General features: G+C 38.4%; 1 protein-coding gene across 1 annotated transcript; it reads left to right on the top strand.

Annotated features, from left to right (window-relative positions):
* The first annotated feature begins 251 nt into the window (after window positions 1-251).
* LOC117296608 lies at window positions 252-1,628 on the top strand. The gene has a single exon (XM_033779625.1). It carries the CDS (start codon window positions 252-254, stop codon window positions 1,626-1,628), a length of 1,377 nt encoding a protein of 458 aa, XP_033635516.1.
* Window positions 1,629-22,557: the final 20,929 nt, after the last annotated feature.

The following is a 22,557-nucleotide window of genomic DNA, read 5'->3' as shown; positions in this document are numbered from 1 at the left end:
AACTGGACCACTATTTCGAGACAAGTCGACCCACAACAAGACAAGAACTATCGATTATTCCCAAGCCACCATTCTTAAATAATCGATGAAGTGAAACTCTGAATTCCTAGCAATGAGATAATTGATTTCTATGTAATGTCATCTTGAAGATTCTCTATATATGTAAACAAACCAGTTTTGGGTCTTATGATGCATCGATAAAAACACACTCAGAATTTTTGTTAGCTAATTTTTTTTTTTTTTTTTTTGCCATGGATGACCATTTGAGATCTGTGAGCTTCAAAGAGTCAAGGGGTAGTAAGACCACCCCATCGAAGTCAACTTATTCATCCAAGAAACTTGAGATAGCATGCTTTATCATCATCGTCTTCCAAATAACCACCTTATCCTTGTATATATTTTACACGGGTACGAAACCTCCCGGGAGGGTCACCAGAGTTGGGAGGCACGAGGAGGTATCGCTTCTTGACGATCCGAGTTGCTACCTCAAGGATAAACTCGAGAAACCTCAGCTGCCCACTATACACTCAATCTTCGCAGACCCGTTCACCAACGAGGTTGTTGTGGTTGGAGTTCGCCTCTGGTTTGAGAGGTGGCACACGGAGGCTTTCCTGTGTGAGTTCAGAGGCACACGAGATGAGGTTTACATGAGCCTCATCGACCCCATGCTAGAGGACTTCCAGAGGTTCGGTGCTACACCCCAGTATAACATCATCATGACATGCCCTCTACCGAAAGCTCTTTACAGAGTACCGAAGTTCAATATGACTTTAAGACGTATCTTAAACTCAACCACAACTCTATCCTACGAGAACATCACAGTTTGCCAGACCGGACAGCGTGAGAGTAAACCAAACTATCTATCCATGTGTACTATGGTGAAAAACATGGATGCTGCAGTACCACCGTGGCTTGAGTACCACCGTAAATACGGAGTAGAACATGTGTATATCTACGATAACGCCAACCCCGCTACTAGTACTCTCCGCCAGAGCTTGCGGAGATTCGTCGAGGGTGGATTTTTGACGATCATCCCGTGGGGGCACGACCACTCGCCCCGCAAGACCTACTTGGAGGTCCAGATAGCTCATGAGAACGATTGTCTATGGAGGAATCGCCATCGCAGTGAATGGATGATAAAGATAGACGTGGATGAATTCTTACAACCAATGGATCCTTCTATGAATTTAATATCCGATGTGATTCGTAGGTACAGCCCGGTTGGGGCGAGAATCGGGTCTCTGCGAATCCAGAACTGGTTTTTCTGCCACGGGCGCAAACAGCCAAAGAAACGCAATTCGAACCAACACGAGAGCGTCTTTGAACGGAATCAGTACAGTAGCCGGAAACCCACGCCGGTCAACATGGGCCGGGACAAGGCGGTGGTGCGACCCACCAACGTGCATTTCTTCAAGATCCATGGAGTTAAACTCGGAGGTGACACCATCACCCTATGTCCACGGACCGAGATGAGGATGGTTCACTACCGGGGGGATAACCGTCTACACCCCGGCTTCAAATGCTCCGATAGTCAGCCATTGAAAGACAGTTCTGTGTGTAGACTGTGGGCACAAGCGAAGGGCGTGAGCCCTAACAGCTCGGACCCAGATGGGCTCAATTGTATTTAAAATATTTTTTGGTGTCCACCAAAATTTACTTTTTTATATAAGAAAGTTTTTAGCGGAGTGTTTTTAAAAGCTGATGTGACATGGCGCGTACTTTATAAAATGTTCCTTTTTATACATGCATTTTAATATTGTTGGTATGACACACTGCTCTAGAATTGCAAAGGTCGCGGGTTTGAATCCCACCCAAGTAATATGCTTGTGATTTTTCTTTTCACACAGCTTGGGAAAGTACTGAGTATACAGTGCTAGCACACATCGTTGTATATGAGCAAACCAAATTTATTATGCCTTATCCCCGATGTTAATTGCCATTATTAATTTATTTTTAGTACTCACCAAATTGTACTTCATTATGAGAAAGTCATTACGGCAGTGTCGAGGCTGACTAACATGGCACGTTATAAATGTTCACTATTATAATATAATAAATAGGGTAGATGGCCTTAGCTTTCGATCCAAACCAAACCTTCTTCAGAGGCATGTTCACTATTATATAAATGTACTATTATTATATTTTTATCAAGATAATGGTTGTAGTTTTAGAAAAGTAGCTAAGCATAACATTATGCTTACCAGAATAATGTACAATTTGCGACTGGCATCCTGCTCACTTCTGCTAAGCAGACAATTATTAAGCAACATTTTCTGCTTATAAGTAGCTCATTGAAATATGAGACAAAGGCTGCGTTCGAAGCGTTGAGTCGTTAAAGCCATTGGACACTCTCGGTAAACAGTATTGTCCAAGGCCCACACTTCGTGTACCACAACTTATACATAAAATAACAAACCTATGAAAATTTAGGCTCAATCGGTCATCGGAGTCGGGAGAAAATAACGTGAAAATCCACCCTTGTTTCCGCACGCTACGCCGTGTCATGACATGTGTTTAAAATAAATCCGTAATTATCGATATCGAGAATTGATATTGTTTTAATATTTCCTCAAAAAGTAAAGCATTTGATGGAACAACATTTCAAGAGAAGTCTTTCATCATTACCTTCTGTAAACCCTGTAAAGACATTTGTAAATCTGTGAACTTTTTTTTTCTTTTTCTGTACGTCCAATGGCTTTAAGCACAGGTTATTTTACTGAACCAACACTACTCAAAAGAGATATTTTTGAAAGGGACACGGTTGCCTTGGATCGGTCCAGGTTGGTCTTTGAAAAGCGTTTGGAAACCATTTGTTATGAAATCTATATGTTTAGATATAATAGATATACTCGAAATTGCAAGGTTTGCCTTTTACTTTGCGAACTAACACGGTCAGCCATTTTGTGGAGTCATGTTTTTGACTTCATTGGCCGACCGTATTAGTTAGCAAAGTAAAATGAAAAGAGTGTAATTTCGAGGCATGTTTGTGTGGATCATTAAATTCTCCTTTTAAAACATCTTTCTAACCATATCGATTTCTCAACAAACGGTTTCAAATGGACCAACTCGGCCGATCCAAGGCAACGTGTCCCTTTAAGATTGGGCACATCCGTGCGAATATTTCAAGACAAAAATGTAGTTTGCTAATTCCTAAAAACGTCGTGTGGACGTGTGGAATGTAGTATCATGGTCTACCTAGTAATACAACTGTGTTGGCACTTTTTGTTTTCATGTCCAAAAGCCCCTTTCACACGAGAGCAATTAAGCAAGGGTCCCCTGCTAAAATGAAGCATGGTTGTAAAAATTTCATATCGTGTGAAGGACGTCTTTTTGTTCTATGGTTAGATATAATAGATATACTCGAAATTGCTTGGTTTGCCGTTTACTTTGCGAACTAACACGGTCAGCCATTTTGTGGAGTCATGTTTTTGACTTCATTGGCCGACCGTATTAGTTCGCAAAGTAAAAGAATAAGGGTGTAATTTCGAGGCATGTTTGTGTGGATCATTAAATTCTTCTTTTAAAACATCTTTCTAACCATATCGATTTCTCAACAAACGGTTTTAAATGGACCAACTCGGCCGATCCAAGGCAACGTGTCCCTTTAAGATTGGGCACATCCGTGCGAATATTTCAAGACAAAAATGTAGTTTGCTAATTCCTAAAAACGTCGTGTGGACGTGTGGAATGTAGATATATCATTGTCTACCTAAGTAATACAACTGTGTTGGCACTTTTTGTTTTCATGTCCAAAAGCCCCTTTCACACGAGAGCAATTAAGCAAGGGTCCCCTGCTAAAATGGAGCATGGTTGTAAAAATTTCATATCGTGTGAAGGACGTCTTTTTGTTCTGTTGGAGGACCCTTGAAAATTATTGTCAAAAATTGCTTTTATTTTACAACCACGCTCAAATTAAGCAAGGGACCCCTGTTGAATTGCTGCAGTGTGAATAGGGTTTTAGGCATGTTCTTCTTGCATAACCAAAATAGGAAAACCGAGAAGTATTGACTATATCTTACATCGATGCGATGCTGTTTTTGTTTAGCTTGTTTTTATAAAGTATCCCGACCCAGGGCATTTCAATGCAGGGATGATCCACGCCCCTCCCGCTATCCCTAATGTAAAACTCGGATGGAACAGTAACCCAAATTGTGATCAGTCGTTTGGGTCTTTTGATAGTTCTCTATAGTAGTATTACGAATTCTATAGAAAGTGCAACACCCTGTTCACTGTCGTGCTCAGATGTACTGGTCTGCAGAATGTATTATCTTTGAAGTATTTATTTATTGACTTATTTAGACAGGGTAACCTTTATTATAAAAACCATTTGCTATTCCTTAGGGGTCTAATGTACAAACAGTAAAAAAAAAATAAAACAGTAACAACAGAAAAAAACAGTTTGATTCAAAAAATTGGTTTGCCAAATGGTGGACCGTGTCATTTCACGAAGTAAAATGAAAGCTACACAGTTTAAATCGTCTAAATCATCTTTCCAACCATAATATATTCATTCCATACGACATAGCCCCAAACTCCCAATCTGCACACTTTTGCGTGAGCCGTGCAAATGTTGCTTAACACAAAAAGAATGCGACGTTTTTATTGCTGGTGGTTTTCATATTCAAAGGCTGAAGTTTGCTTAGGGTGTCACTCCTGATGTTCCAGGCGTAACCCTAAACAAAGCAGTTGTGTCTCATACTTCAAACACCGGTCCTCCTAACAGCTCACGAGACGTCCGCATAAAGCAAAACGTAAGAGCTTTAGCAAACAAATCAAACAATGCTGCCACTTTTCACAGATCAATAAATATTTACTCTGTCTCAAGTTACAGTTCGTAGATACTTTTATTAAAGTTGTTTTCAAAATTTTAAAATCATGCTGTTTTCTCCATAAAATATTGCTGCAAGAACAAAGTAAGAAATGAAACACCTTTATGCATAGAACAAAGTTTTAGTAGTACACTTTTGTTTAGCAAAACAAATTATGATACCAAAATACTTCCTCCATAAAAAATCAGGGAAAACAATTATTTTGTTGTTCAAAACCATACAAAAAGAAGAGGACAGAAAAAAAAATCCGTTCATCAAACCCAGCTGAAAAGAGGAGGGATAGATTGTGTCTAGATAGTCTAAAAGGTAGTAAGTCTTCTTGACAAATTTAGAATGAAAATAATTCCAAAAAGTTGTGGTATGAGTTTCACAATTTCTCGGAGGAAATAGTCAGACAAAAAAATCTTCCCTTTTTTTTTTTTTGAAAGAAAATTTACGGACTTTACGGTTTACGAGATCAATTTAAACCATTGTCTCTAAAAATCAGACGGTGCCTTGAATCAGACGAACACCCCAGACAGTTTCGGCTTTTAACGGCCGTTGAACAACTCGTCTCTATAGTTATCTTACAAATCAACTCTAAGCATGTCACACTAAGTTACTGAGTAAACTTATTTTATCTTCATTATACAAAAAGAGTGACCTTGTACACTCCATGGCCTTTCTGGGTGGCAAAATACTGCTGTCTCGTCTAAGGGGAAGTTAACACTGTTCGGTATATACAAATGCAACAGCAAAGAAATTGTATGTGTGCAAAGTAGCATTTTGTCAACAAAACTGTCAAATGTTGAAATTGATAATAAACTATTTTTTAGACAAAATTAATTGTCAAATTGAATTTGTTTGAAGATATGATGAGTTACTACTTTTGAGGGTTTCGTACCCACCCATATCTGAATAAGTGTGAAAAAAATGTAATTTCTAATAAATACAACATTTTTTCAATCGCGTTAATTATAAAATTAACAGCTGGACAAGTTTTTAGACTTGTCCCCTTTATTTATTTACAAAGTTCGTAAACACCAGGGCTCAATTTCATAGAGAAGCTTAAGCAGAACAAGATGCTAAGCACAACCAAATTTTGCTCAATACATGAGTAAGTTACCATTCAAACTACCATGTTAAAAGTACCATTTGGGGCTTGTATCCTGCTCATTTCTGCTAAGAAGAGTATTTTTAAGCAATGTTACTGCCTTTTAAGCAGCTTTTTGAAATTGGACCCAGAACATGCAATCCACATATAAATCATTAAGCTTTAATGTATGTTTGTTCTTCCATTGAGCCGTGTACAAAGTTCAGGGGTGAGAGTCATTACTAACGAAAAAGTCTGAAACTTGGAAACAAATTCAAAGGTATGTTGAAATGTAGACTTGATTCAAGTCCCATTCTCGTGTGAGAGGTCCCTAAGCTACCTCAACTTACTATGAAACAAAGCATACAAAAACAGTACAGTGCGCGCTCGCCGTCAAAATGTGGTCCCGAGAATGGGAACAGGTTTTGGAATGCAGAGCATCACAAAACAGTAGTTTCCTGGGGATGGCACGTGATTGGGAATGGTGTCAAGTCTAGTTGAAATGATGCCATTTCTTTCTTTTGGATTCCGATAGATTCAAATGAGCTTTTGGAAACAGTATCCAAATCACTAGAGAAGCAGACCAATGAGCAGGATTTCTTTATTTGTGGAAACAAATATTGTCTGATTCTCTTCACCAGGCCGACATAAAAAGTCTGAATTCAGCCAAAAGTCTGAACAATCTCATCCCTGAAAGTTATTAGTGAAAGCAGGAAGTCCAGACTATGTGGCCCCCTTTAATAACAGTCATTTTTGCGGGTTAAATAATAATATTTAACTTGTCAATATATTCCTTTGAGTTTCTTGAGTATATTTTGACTGTGTTCAGTTTCTCGTTTGTTTTGCATTTTATTTCCTTATAATTGACACGAACATGTCCATTTTATTATTCAAAATGTACAATAAACACCATTTTACGATGCGTATAGGGTGAACGTCCCCAAATAATCTACAAAAACATAGTGCAAAATACGCAATGTAACAAACAAAACAAATGAACAAATACTAAACTCATTTTGTATTAAAGCAGTGGAAATGTTTGGTAAAGGTCAACGACCAGTATTTACTTTTGGTGTATCCCAACAAAGGATAAAACAAACCTGTGAAAATTTGGGCTCAACGGTCACCCAAGTTGCAAGAGAATACAGTGAAAGAAAACACACTAACATTTTTGAACAAATGTGTGTGCTTTCAGATGCAAACAAAACACTTCCCCTATAAATATTTTATTATTTATTTAATAAGTGAGAAATTTACTCTGTCTCAAAAACTTCGTTACTTCAGAGGGAGCTGTTTCTCACAATGTTTTGTAATATCAACAGCTCTCCATTGCTTGGTAATAGTGTTAAACAAAGAAGCCACTCGCATTATTTTACAAAAACGAGAGACTGACTTTTTTTCTCGATTTAACTTTAGTTTTTATGTACACTCCTTATCATCCCTTTATAAGGGCGTGGCCTGTACTCCACTCCCTCAGCTTACCCCACAGTCTATTTCTTGTTTTCAATGTCAGCATAAAGCGTCTCCTCCTCCGTGTTGATGATTCTTGCCGATCCTCCCGACAGATTCAAGTCAGCGTAGATCAGACCTTCCACATTCCTCTGTCTTGGGTCATCCTTGACAAGACCGTCCTCACCACGGTCTGCCGTCTGCTCTAGCCCGGCCTGGGCTTGGTGGGTCATGGTGCTTGCTCGGCGTTTGGAGAGATGGTACGGAATGACGCGAGGGGGTTTCTGACCGGACGCGACGCGTCCTGGTACCGGCAAAGCCTTCACAGCGACGGTTGGTTTCTGACGCTCGGAAAGAGTTTCAGTGGAGATGGCGCCCAGTGTCTTACTTTTGGCGCGACTTTTATCCAATACGGCATACATGGACTCAGGATGAATCTGTTTGTCTTTAGGCTTCTCCCTATCCTTGACTAATCCATCAGTTTCAGAGTCCACATTGTCTCGATCATGTTTTGTCTCTGCCTGCTGGTGTAAGTCCGGTGTCACTACTGTGACAGCAACGGTATCTCTCGGGGACTCAACTGACCTCTCGTCTGCAGAGCTAGGGTGCTCATTTTCTTGATAACACCTCGGAGTGTCTCCGTGCAGTTGGGTTTCTGATATCCCGTCTGCATCACTTTCTCCTCCATCATCTTGAGGTGTGTGAGATTGACGTCTATCAATAGTCTTGGGTTGAGATCGTCCTCTGAAGACAAGAAAGTACAGGAGGATAACAATGAGGAGAACTAAGAAACCAGCTCCTACAGCTCCTCCTACTAAGATGACTGTAGAGTCAGGAGATCCTGAAGAAGGGTTCTTACTGTCTGGATCAGGATCTTGCTTCTTGGTCGGTAGAGGTGGTGGGGTCTTGGGTGCAGATGTTGTAGGCTGTCGGTCTGGTCGATCTCTCGGTACGGGTTCAGTGCTGCTGATTGCAGGGTAGCTGGTAGGTGGATGGGAAGGGGTCACTGTCATTTGAAATGTCGTCATCTCAACCGTGGTTACTTCTTGAACAAGTAACAAGCCACTGGTAGTCTCTCCAGTTAATGACATGGCTCCGCTGAACACCTTACATTTCACTTCAGTGCCGTTGTCCCTCATTGTCAACCTCTGCATTGTCATTGTTTTACTGTTATCACGAAATGCATTTCCCGATACGTATTTCCATGAGCCATCTTGATTATTGTACGCTGGTTTGATATACCAAACGTATCTCAGTTCGAACTCAATGATTGATCGCGATCGACAACGAAAAGTTGCATCCTGACCCACTTCGTGTCTACCGATCTGAGATGGTATGACAGTAGTGTCTATCGGAACTACAGTTAGTCTAGCTGCCTTAGAATCTTCATATTCTACTCCATTGATATTTTTGTATACATAACATCTGTAAGATCCTTCATCAGTTTGTTTTAAATTGCGAATGCGAAAAGTCCAAGTACACTCATATAACGTGACCATGTACCTCTCTCTACCAACGACATCACTGTACAATTGATCCCAACTAGATATCAACGCAAAGGGTTCATCTTCCAATTGACGTTTCCAATACATAAAATATTTGTCCTTATTACTACACCATACATACTGGAGTGTACAGCTCAATGTCACATTACTTCCTTTCAAGGCGATGGTGTCAACTGGGTGAGTCAGGAAAAACTTAGCCTCACCAAACCCCCAGATCGTAGTCATAAGAAGAATGAGCAGAAACATTGTAGCTGTTGATACATGTACGTGTAGATTGAGCGATGAAATAACAGCAAACTGCAGTCTTCACATTGATATGAAAACCAGAGATCCTTACGACTCACTCGTCAACTTCAATTAAACTTGCAAATGACAGCAAGCTTTATAAAAAACCTCAAACCTGGAAATGACGTCAGATACAGCATTGGTAAATAAAGTTATGTTTACACTCTCAATAGTATGTACCCCTCCCTTCATTTTCTTTATTATTACTTCCTTCATCTTGGTTTAAAGGGAACATGCTTCAAGACTAAAATGTTGTAAATGATTATTTTCGAAATTCAGAGACACGTTACTGAGCGTTCAATATGAAGAAAAAGATGAAAGACTGCAGAAAAATAACAGAGTGCCGTTCTTCGATTATGAGCAATGTCAAGTTAATATTTCCACCGTTAAAGGGTTAGAAATCGTTCTTCCATTGTTTCATAAGGCGTGGCTAGTTGATATACTACAATTCGTGAATTGATTGAAAAGCATCAATTTACGAACTGATTTCATCAAATGTGCAGACTTGATAGAGGAAGCTACGATTTATTAGCATTCTGAAAGGTCTGCGGTTTGTATTTTTAATTGCTTAAACTTCCTTCCTTGTTGTGATTGAAACAACGCCCAATACGCTGAATGTATGTAAATAAATATCTGTTTTTATTCACATTTTTTAATCACGGAAACATGATGAAGACAATTTTTGATACATGGCAATTTTGTTTAATTTTTTTTTCAAGATTAACTTTATGCCGTATACGCTTATATAAATCGGGCATTTGCTATGCATTCTTTAAAAGCAAAGTGTACCTTTGATTTTATTTATTTTTTTTACCATTCGATTGTTGTTTAAATCCTATATAAAATAATGTAGAGTCAGTACTGCTCTTTATTTAGTACAACTTGATGTCAATTTAAATATAACTTAGTGCATTACCTTTAAAAAAACAACTTATGTTAACTTCCGTTTAGATTATCCTGTACATATACATCCATACCTCACATAATATGAGTGAATGCCGGTACTTTTGAGGAACCAAAAACATACATACATACCTCACATAATATGAGTGAATGCCAGTACTTTTGAGGAACTAAAAACATGACTCGTGCGACGAAATTTTAAAACTTTAAACTAATGGGGGGCCCAGCTCAGTTCCGAGAAACAGGCTCATCACAAACATAATTTGGTGTAGATTTAAGACAAATGTCTGATCTCAGTTATATTCTTCGAAGTGTCTTCTGGCAACCAGGGCCCGATTTCATAGAGCTGCTAGCACAACATTTACTAAGCGTGAAATTTCTTCCTAGATAAAAATAGTACTACCAACCAAATTTCCATTTGTTGCATATTGCTTGTTACTGGTATTCACCTATAGTTTGAGGGTGTGTCAGTGTTCGTCAGAAGAAAATGACAGCAAAATTAACTGTTTTAGTTGAATTCACTGCAGCATCCCTATAATACATTATCCACACCATGCTCTGCATTCCACAATAACCCAACGTATACAATACATGCGTGTAATCCCACGTGAATCTAACTGACGACATGCTTAAAAAACAAATCACTTTTACAATCAATATTGTACACTAATTACCCGCTTATAATCTACAACCCCTGATGCAGAGTATACTTTAACTTATAATCTTAAACTTGATTGAACTTATGTTGTACTCACAACATTGGGCGCATCCAAAATCAACAAAATATTGGCGAAAGTATGACTGACTAGTGACGAATGTTAAGATCTATTCCTGGAGAAAGATGCAAAACAGCGCCCTCAATTGACCAAGAAAAATCTACGCCTCTGACGTCACACATGAATAAATTACGCTGGCTCTGGCCGCAACAGTAACTTTGTTTAATCTTAGTTTCATCATATTTTGTGTATTTAACGGTCCCTTTTTACTAATTATTTGTATAATGAGTAGGCCTACATTCAAGGGTTTACCTACTTTTTGTAAGGCAACAAACACAAGGTCCACAGATTTACAATACACCAGTTTGAAGATAATGATGGTAGAAAGCTTCCCTTTAAATATTACTGTTGAGGTGCTGCAGTTTTTTCAGACATGGGTAAAACAATGTCATGAAAAAAACATTCGTCTCAGTGATCATGAGACGGAAATTTATTTTAGCATGTGAAAATGTAATTTTCATGACATTGTTTTACTCATTGCTCAAAAACTAAAGCACCACAGCAATCATATTTTAGGTACGCTTTCAAACGGTGTAAGTTTAATGTCAATAATTATGTGGTCATTGTGTTTTGTATTCCAAAAAGTATCCAAATCCTTTAAAGGCAATACGCCTTAAACCCTGAAAGGTTGCAAAATATTTTCAAACATCAGCGACACAAAACCGAGGGTAGCCCTACAAAACAAGTTCGTCTGATTTCTTTTAGACCGTTGTTAGCATTATTGCACAGCTTTAATTTGACTTGAGAGATGCAGACACATATAAAAGACAGCCGAACACCACAACAGTGTGGTACTTTGATTCTGAACATTTTCATGTTTGTATTTGTATCATTAAAGCCATTGGACACTTTCGGTACAGACACTTTTTTTTTAAGTTCATAGATTTCCAAATAACTTACAGGGTTTACAGAAGGTAATGGTGAAATACTTCTCTTGAAATATTATTCCATGAAATGCTTTACATTTGAGAAAACATTAAAACAATATCAATTCTCAATATCGAGAATTACGGATTTATTTTAAACACATGTCATGACACGGCGAAACGTGCGGAAACAAAAGTGGGTTTTCCCAAATATTTTCTCCCGACTCCGATGACCGATTGAGCCTAAAATGTTCACATGTTTGTTATTTTATATAGAAGTTGTGATACACGAAGTGTGTGCCTTGGACAATACTGTTTACCGAAAGTGTCCAGTGGCTTTAAGTCTTTCTTCCATTTTTACTAAGGGTTAATGTGAATTGAAAACCCGGTTGTTATAAAATTAGTTACTTAATAAAACCTCATTTAAGGAACTGATTTCAATTAAAATGCAGACATGGTAAAGGAGATTAAGACTTTTTGGCATCATCATTGGTCTGTGGTTTGTTTTTGTTTTCCTAAACATTCTTCTTTGTAGCTAAACCAAGAAACGCCGCAAAACACTCCCAAAACCACACAAATCGTATTCTCATCGTTTCTCGATGAGGACTGCGTAAAATTTATTATTTTCTTGGCACAATTACAAAAAAACATTTCTCTGTTTTCTTCCTTTTTTGCACCAAAATCAACATATTGCCTGCCTTTATTTGGGTAAAAAAAAAGTGTTTTGGTTGTGACTAGCAGGAATTATTTGTTTCACCATTGGTTCCTTTATTTTTTTAAGAGTTTTGTAAACAGTAAAACACCCTTGCCCGGAGGAAGTTCATTTTGACTGTTTTAACTGCACTAAATCCAATAAATTACTGTTTATTATTATTATTATTATTATTATTATTATTATTTATTATAAACATCACGTTAAAAAACATGAAAATTGTTTTCCAGTGTGCATCTTACAATAAAAACACTTAAAGGAGATAAAATGGTAAAAAGAAAGGAAGAACCAGAAAAAGATAAACGGTACAAATTACACAGAGAAATTTACAACCATCTAAAAAAGAAACAGAAACAGGGGATTATCTTTTGAATTTAGAGTTGAATAGGTGACAAGCATTGGGCAGGAATGACATTCTGAAGCGCTTAGTGTTGGTACGTGGAGGACGAATTCTTCCTGATTTGTTGACAAATGCTACCTTAGAATCTTCAGATTCTACTCCATTGATATTTTTGTATACATAACATTTGTAATATCCTTCATCAGTTTGTTTTAAATTGCGAATGCGAAAAGTCCAAGTACACTCATATAACGTGACCATGTACCTCTCTCTACCAACGACACCACTGTACAATTGATCCCAACTAGATATCACTACAAGGGGTTCTACTGCTGGTCAACGTTTCCAATACATGCTGTAAGAGTTCTCATTACGACACCATACATTCTGGAGCGTACAGCTTAATGTCACATCACTTCCTTTCAAGGCGATGGTGTCAACTGGGTGAGTCTGGAAAAACATAGCCTGACCCAACCCCCAGATCGACGTCATAACAAGAATGAGCAGAAACATTGTAGCTGTTGATACGTGTCGAATGAGCAATGAAATAACAGCCAACTGCAGTCTTCACATTGATATGAAAACCAGAGATCCTTACGACTCACTCGTTAACTTCAAACCAAACTTGGAAACAAGACAACCAGTTTATTTAAACCTCAAACCTGGAAATGACGTCAGAAAAATACAGCGTTGGTAAATAAAGCTGTTTACACTCTCAATAGTCTGTATTTTGTCACTTCATTTTCTTGATATTACTTCCTTCATTGTGGTTTAAAGGGAACACGCCTAAAAACTGAAATGTTGTAAATAATGGTTTTCGAAATTCAGAGACGCATGACTGAGCGTACAAGATGAAGAAACAAAAGATGAAAGAATGCAGAAAAACAACACAGTGCCGTTGTCTGATTATGAGCAATGTCAAAATTTTATTTCTACCGTTAAAATGTTAGAAATTGTTTCATAAGGCGTGACTTTTAAACCTAGTTGTGAAACTAAAATTTATGAATTGATTAAAAAGCATTGATTTCAACTAAGTGCAGACTTAAGATGACTATAAGACCCGGTTAGAACAGCTTTCAATTTTACCACTCTCTTTTAGAAGGGAAATTTGTGATCTTATTTTGTTTTTTAAATGTAAATACGGTCTAATTGACATAAATGTTAATAGATATGTAAGTTTTAATGTTACACAGGGCCGTCCTGCCACTAGACTGTCTTCTGATCCCTTCAAATTATCAGTTCCTCGTTGTAAAACAGAATCCCATAAGTCGTTTTATTTTCAGCGGATTGTCCCCATGTGGAACCAGCTTCCGCTGTCGGTCAGATCTAGCGTGTCCTTGTCAGCATTTAAGACTCTTCTTCTCCAATTTTACAGGGACAGGTTTGCATCTGACTTTTCAGCGGATGATGTCTGCACTTGGGTGTCGCACTGCCATTGCTCTTCTTGTCGTCTGTAATTGTCAGTCCCACCTTAAAGCGCTCCCTTCTTTTTTTTTTTTTTTTTTTTTTTTTTTTGTGGGTTGGGTGGTTTTTTGCTATGGGGTGGGTTTCAGGGGACATTTGTTGTGACAGGACGGCTTTGTAGAGGTGCTGGTCACCTGTTCCTCCTCGTCACTCATTGGTATTTTTTATAGCTAATTTGATTCTTTATTTCTTTATGTATCGATTTGTATTTCTATATTTTTATGCCAGTGTAAAGTCTAATAAAACTAAAACTAAAGCTAAAACTAAAACTAAATAAAGGAAGCTAAGATTTATTGACATCCTAAAAGGTCTGCGGTTGATTTGTCTTTTTATTTTTGAAACTTCCTTCCACGTAAGGATTGAAACAACGCCCCAAAACACTGAACTTATGTAAATAAATATCCGTGTCTAAACACTTTTTTTGTAATTATGGAAACATGACAAAGGCAATTTAATGTCAATGGCAATTTTTGTTTAATTATAAGTTTTACTTTATGCCGTATACGCGTGTACCGGGCATTTGCTTTTCATTCTTTAGGAGCAAATGAACCTTTGATTTTTCGAACCATTCTATTGATTATCTGTGCATACATCACATACGACTAAATTCAATTACTTGTGAGGAACTAAAAACAGATCTCATGCGACAAAGTGTTAAAACTATATTTAACAGATGAATACAGTTATCAACAACCTGTCGAGATTTAAGAAGATGAAACTTCATAAACAGCGTCTCCATACCTCCTCTCAGTGACCATTCAACTCAAATACACTCTGCTCACAATTACAAAACACTCAAGATTTGTAGAGTGTTACAATTCACGCAAAGAGGAAGTGTTCGTTTGCAAGGCAGGTGGAGACCGGGGTACTCGTTGGTTTAGGATTTGACGTACTGGTTATGGTCTCTTAGCTGAAATCGATGGCTTGCTTGCCACTTCATAGTCGGTGTTCGTGCTGCCCTCTGGCCGAGCGTAGTCATATTCTGGGCTGTCTGTCTCTACTTCAACTCAACTGCTTCGTAGTAGGTGTCTTGCGTGGAAGCTGCAGCCGCAGTAGGGTCCATGTAGACTTGCTTGTCCTCCGTTGGTTGCAGCTCCATGTAGGGATCGGCTTTGGCGACTTGAGATGCCTCAGTCTTTCGAAGACTTTTTACGAGACGCCTCAGTTTGAAGATTTGAAATGCACCAAGAACGATGACGATTACGGATACACTGAAGAGAATGAGGGTAACTACAAAAGCTACAATCCATTGGCTACAAGAAGGGGGCTGGTTGGTGATGGTTAGGGTTGGAGTTGTCTCTGGTCCGATTGAGGTTATTTCATTCTTCACATCTGCCGATACCGCCACACTGATTGGTCCAATGATACACGAACGTGTCATTGTATCTTCACCACCCCCTTCGAATACAGTAGAGCAGTTAAATGCAACACCGTCATCAGCAACAGTTACAATCAAATTCATTGATAATGTATTCGTACCATTGACACTTGATGATGTCCAGGCACAGGGGTAGCTACTGGGATCAGTCATTAGATGGGCTGCTATATTTACAGGATTATCAGCCTCAGATACACATCTCAAGGGTAGCTCTGTGCCGGGGTATACTGTGATAGGTCCAGAAGGGGAGCATATTGGATACGACGGAGCTGACAGGATTACGCTGGATGTAGATGCAACGAGGTGTCCTCCTCCCAATATAGGGTACTGGGCGCTACAAACATATTCATCATAGTCTTCAGTCTGCAGATCAGTAATCGTTATGTCTTGAACAACCATCCCTCTCTGTGGATAGGTTGTAGTGAACATAAACCGGCTGCTGGACGTTAGTGTAGAGTCATTCCACCTCAGAGTCACACCATGGTTAGTAGACATCCAATCCACAATGAAATCTGACTCGAGGTTCATAGCGGTACACCTCATATCAACCTGCCCGCCCACCTTACGATCAGCCTCTGGTGTTAAGATCTCCGCATACACTGTTGGTTGAGCAGTGACTACCATCAGGAGTCCGCCTGCATCAAGTGAACACCAAACACACACCAGCAAAACAACCATGGACATCCTTCCATCCATTTTTGTAATTTTCAATCGGAAATATTAAAAGATGTTTCCTATAATCGAAATTCAAAAAGGTACAAAATGGTGTTATATTTTTTATCAGCATTACCGTATAGCTAATACATGTACGTTCTATCATTTCCTTATAATTCTGTGCATGGGTCACACTTCAAAGACTTCAACAATAAATACAGCTCGTTGGTTTACAAAAGGAGCGACAATACGCCGTCTCTACTAAGCATTTACAGGCCTACACATTTTTTACAAATTCCAAAGTCAAGTTCATGGCACCAGTTTGTACACAGCCATCGGTTTTTAACGGAACAGTACGTACTATAAATCTCGAATACCATGGCATCCGAACGTATTAATTTGGCATTACAGACTGCCAGATCATGACTGTGAAATCCCTGAAGTGTAGTCTTAAATCAAGGAGGTTTACAGAGAAGTGTATGATAATAATAATAATAATAGTTTATATTTAAATAGCGCTTTATACACCCGAGGGGCGTCTAAAAGCGCTGAAACATATCAGTACTTTATGCAAGGTATGGGACTAAGTTTGAATTGTGAGATCTACTCCTTTGCACCATGTATTGGTTTACAAGGTGCTGTGGCGCAATAAGCCGCCAATCCAGCCAGGAACACAGGGCGAACCCTTCTCTTGTCGATAAGTGCACTGGGTTATTTAAGTGCGTTACCACAACACACGGGACCAATGGCTTAACGTCCCATTCGAAGGACAAAGCAATGGTTGAGTGTCTTGCTTAAAGACACAAGTGTCACGGCTGGGGATTCGAACCAACACTCTGCTGATCAGAAACACCAGAGTTTGAATTCGTTGCTCTTAACCGCTCGGCCACGACACTTCCAATATTGTTACACACTGATACACCTTGTACTACCACGATGTAGTCGTTTATCAAAAATGTCTGAAAATCACAATCACACAATAACGTGGAAATGGCTCATAGCTCTATAGCGTATATGGAGTAGTCTCCAGTCAAGGAGGAATCGGCAAAACTCTAAAGGAAATGAGTACGTACAGCATTGGTACAATGGTGGGGATATGGGGTAGTCTTCGTCAAGGATGTAATCGACCACCACAACAAATTTGTCATCAACATTCCGGCCTTTATTTGGTTATATAAAAAAAAGGTTTGTTGGCTACGACAAGCAGGAAGTGATTTTTGTATCGATTGTTCCTGTATTTTGTTTTTGAGTTTTCAATCACCCTTGCCCTGAGGCAGTTCAAAATGACTGTTATATCCTTCAATTTGCATTTTTCTTTAAAATTTTATCTTTTTCCTCATACGTTTCCCATTGTAGTAGGATACTAAAATGTTTTTAAGAATGTTTTGAGGCAACGCCATTCCAGTTGAAAGGTCAAAACCCTTAAGGAGAGTCAAAGCAAAACACTAGGCCTACTTCGACAAATTTAGGTTCATATCGTCTTACTTTATTAAAACCACGAATGTTTTTATAAAAGACCGGATTTTAAGAAAACTGTACTTTTAATTTAACTTATAACTATGCAAGCCTGTGTATATAATGTTCAACATTGTACGCAATAAATGTTTCCAACGCGTTGAAAATCCAGTCAAGATCAACTTAAACCATTAACTGATGTGAGTTACTGTTATAACAACTTCACTTAACTACGGCGTCAGAACTTACCCGAATTCCAGTCCCGGGACGAGGGGTGCAGGTTTACCAGGAAACGGTGTAAAACCCATGGATTTGAACTTGTATTTTTCGTCTTTTTGAACCATTCCGGGTTACTTGACACTGATCCCGGAATTTACTGACCTCTAAATGGGTCAGACCCCCACGTGACCTGGAATCATGGTTTATTCGGACCCGAGAGTTATCACAGTGGATTAAAATCTGATGAGACAGTTTTGAAGGCACTGGACACCTTTGGTAATTGTGAAAGATCAGTATTCGCACTTGATGTATCAACACATGCATTAATAAAACAATCGGTGAACATTAATTTGGCTAATTGGTCAACGAAGTTGAACGTAAATAATGAAAGAAAGGCACCCTTTTTCAGATGACTGAAATACTGTAGTGAGACATTTCCTCTTTTTCAAAAATCTCTCACAAGTTGTTTATACTATTAACAGCTCTCCATTGCTCGTTACCGAATTGTTAATGTTCATTTGAGTAATTATCAAATGTGGCCAGGTTGAATGTTCTTTGATTTAAAACTATGACTGTTAGTATTTAGACATATGAGTTTCTCGATTTTATTTAATAGCTCATTGTCAATTTAAAGTTATTTATTTATTTAAGTAATTTATGCTTGTGGTGATTTCTTGACTAAAAATTAAGCAAAGCATGCAGGTTATAGATGACGTCACATCCACGTGACAAGCTATTGCCACACGTCTCATTGTCTTAAAAAAAAACCATAGTATTTACATCAATATTGTCTTGAAGGAGACGTTTATTTAATTTATCTGAGTTTAATAAAAATGTAAATATTGAGAACAAAGACTAATATAGGGGACTAGGGGATATGAATCACTGATCAGAAAATTAATGGAAAATGTAGGAGCGGTAATCATTAAAGAAAAAACAACTACAGTTTCAGTTTTGAAGCTCATCGGTTAAACATTTTATAACAGCGCCATTCTCCGGATAATATTGTTCTTTTTAAAACTATTGTTCAAAGATGACGATTATAGGATATGCGGTCCTTAAAACTAACTTTAAAATTAAACGGTTTATTCCTACAAAAAATACAAAAGCTGGCGTCCATTAATTTGAGGAACACGGCTCCTTTTCGAAACCACGGCTTCGGCTTCAGGCTCCGTCTTCTCGTTTGAAACCCTGTGGGCGCGTATACGCAAAGCATGCGCAAACAACCACGGGGCCAAGCTAGCCTGGGCCAAATCCAAAGCCAAAGCCCTGGTTTTTAAAAGGGTCATAGACTACTTGAATATAAGATCTTGGTAGCTGGATGGTGAGGTTTCTTTACGGCCAGTAGAAGCAGCTTGCCCGTGTAGTTGGGTTTCCATTTCCTCATACGTATTTGCATCTTCATCTGGAGCTGTTTGAACTACACGGGTTGAATTAGGATTGGCTTTGGATCTTTTTTTGGTCACGATAATGTACAGGAGCAATGCAAGGAAGAGCAAGGCGAAGACAGCCGCTAGTGTACATGCTATTGTGAAGCCTATGAATGTAGTATTATCAACCGAGGTCGAGTCTTGGAGTTTAGGATTCTTGGTAGAAGGATGGATGGATGGGGACTGATGTGCTCCCTCTACGGTCACAATTGGTTTGTTTCGGGAAGTTGTGCTGCCAGAGTTGGGCTGAGACTCTTCAGTCTCAGGTACTTGAGTAGTGGAAGGCTCATCAGTGTCGGGGGGAAACTCAGTAGGGTTGACGGTGAGAGACTCTTCAGTCTCAGGTACTTGAGTAGTGAGTGTTATCGGTTTCTTCCGAGGGCGAATGAGTATCAGATATTTATCACTTCTTTTCACTGATTTAGTTCCACTTAATGCCTTACAATGTACTTCAGTGTAGTTAACACTTATCTCAAGAAATGTTAAAATGTATCCGTCGTTATCCAAACGATACAATGATTGATCCGTTCAATTCACAAACCATTTCACTTTGAGGGTCGGTAGAGCTCCACGCTGTGACTGAATGTTACAGTGAAATATAGCATTGTCTCCCGTTGTTATTGGAGGAGGAGGCGGCTGGACACGGATGTTGATTAGTGATGGTATGATGAGGCTTGCAGAGAGAGAATTTTGTGAACTTTGACTTTCATATGAGTAAATGCGACATCGATATCGCCTCACATCACTTGGCTGGACTCCTGTAATCGTCAAAGACCAGTCAGGACCAGAAGACACTGAATATCTGTCTGGATACTCTTGAAACACAGAATTACAATAAGAAACTGCTTCAAGTTCGTTGTTTGTCTCACGCTCCCAATGAATCGTACACACATGATATTGACAGTTTGTAAAGTCAGTGGTACACGTCAGCGTGGCAGTCTCTCCTACCTCGGCTACGGTATCCTCCGGATGGCCCGTGATGACACACGCTCTGCATCCATAAGACAATACAAGAACAACCACAACAACTGATGGATACATCTTCATCCAAAGCTTCAAAATGTGGTCGAAAAAATACACGGGGTGTTCATGCATGGATCAGGTATCAGAAACAAACTCAGTCTGGTGTGGAAGCTAAGATGGAGAAATGTACCAATCCCTTCCTTGTTTTAGAATGGCTGTCAACAATGTCCACACTCTATATAGTCATATTTGACAGAATCAAATAATGACTTATTTTGGATGCACAAATCGTTCCCCCAGATATTATGTAACTTGTTTCTGCATAATTGCTGGTGAACAACAAGAAAATGTATTTTGTCTTTGTAGAACATAATACAAAAGCGGTGTTACGTAAACCGTACACCAAAAAGGAACACGAAAACGCTTTCTCTCTATAAAAAAAACAATGTAGTGTAAATTGAGGTATTCGATCCAGTCGTCATTATGAACTGCCTCGGGGCAAGGGTTTTTAAACAACTCAAGAAAAAATACAGGAACAAACGATAAAAAAATACTTCCTGCTTGTCAAAACCTAAAACAGTTGTTGAACTTGATGCAAAAGAGGAAGAATAATAGAGAAAATACAAGCATATTTTTTTTTGTAAAGGAGCTAATAACAGTGTCAGGGGCTTTTTAAATCCAATTTTGTTTGACGAATGACAGAGACTTTTGTTATTGAAATAAACTGGGAAAAGAATACATTTGGAGATCGTAGAGTTTCTAAACACCCAAAAAAAATTCTACTTGATCCATGAAGACCTCGTATATTTCTTCTACCATATTGAAACTTTGGAAAAAGATGTATATATTTGTTGTGGTTTTGTTTGGATTGTCTTATGGATGCGGGGCGTACGTCATCACGGGACGAGGATACCGTAGCCGAGGTAGGAGAGAAAGTCACTAGCACCACAGTTTTATGGTGGTCGGCAAACAAGAGTTTAACAAGAGTTTAAAAACATATATCTGGAGGATTGCGCTGATATAAAGTTTATAACACATGAGCTTCAAAACTGAAACTAATGTTGTTTTTATTCAATTGTAACCGCTCCTACATTTTACATTAAACTCTTCAGATTAAAGGGTCTATGTAACTTTTGTAGGACAAAAAACACACTGTCCACAGATTTACACTAAACTTACACAGTTTGAAGATAATGATAGTAGAAAGCTTCCCTGAAAATATTACGTGCTGAGGTGCTGTAGTTTTTGAGAAATGAGTAAAACAATGCCATGAAAATAATTTTCGTCTCACGAGACGAACATTATTTTAATCATTTACAAACGCATTTTCATGACATTGTTTTACTCGTTTCTCCAAAACTACAGCAGCTCGGTAAGTACCATTTGAAGGGAAGCTTTCTACTATCATTATCTTCAAACGGTGTAAGTTTAATGTAAATCTATGGACATTTTGAAAAGGTACCCGAATCCTTTAATGATTGAATGAATGATAAGTTTGTTGGGATTATAATGAAATCGGGAATCAATTTTGAAGATCTTTAAATCGTATATTGGAACTAATGGCACCGCAAAAACTTGCACACAAAAGGTTTCAAAAGCCTTTAAACAGAAATTAACAACATTCGTTATATTTATTTATATTGAAGTACATTGTGTAAAGACACTGGACACTATTGGTATTTGTCTAAGACCAGTCTTCTCACTTGGTGTATCTCAACATATGCATAAAATAACAAACCTGTGAAAATTTGAGCTCGATTGGTCGTCGGAGTTGCGAGATAACTATGAAAGAAAAAAAAAACACCCTTGTCACACGAAGTTGTGTGCTTTCAGATGCTTGATTTCGAGACCTCAAATTCTAAACTTGAGGTCTCGAAATCAAATTCGTGGAAAATTACTTCTTTCTCGAAAACTACGTCACTTCAGAGGGAGCCGTTTCTCACAATGATTTATACTATCAACCTCTCCCCATAACTCTTTAGCAAGTGAGGTTTTATGCTGATAATTATTTTGAGTAATTACCAATAGTGTCCACTACCTGGAAGAGACGATTATTCAAAAGTAAAGAACCAGCATGAGAAAATTGTTGAAGATGTAGCCTGAATTCCTTGTAACGTAGTGTGATATTTTTTCACATAATTGACATAAACATTAAAGCCTGCAAGATTGTAAAAAAAAATTAACATTATAAAGATTTTTAAAAGTTTACGATATTGATGGTAATGTTTAATCGTTTACGTTCTGGTACATCCCTAAT

The sequence above is a fragment of the Asterias rubens genome, chromosome 11 (assembly GCF_902459465.1).
Source record: "Asterias rubens chromosome 11, eAstRub1.3, whole genome shotgun sequence".
Taxonomy (NCBI): Eukaryota; Metazoa; Echinodermata; class Asteroidea; order Forcipulatida; family Asteriidae; genus Asterias; species Asterias rubens.
Note: the sequence above shows the minus strand (reverse complement) of the source record. Positions and strands in the feature narration are given on the sequence as shown.

What these genes read in the sequence shown, in the direction of transcription:
- LOC117296608 (XM_033779625.1), top strand. Translation starts at nt 252, where the DNA reads ATGGATGACCATTTGAGATCTGTGAGCTTCAAAGAGTCAAGGGGTAGT.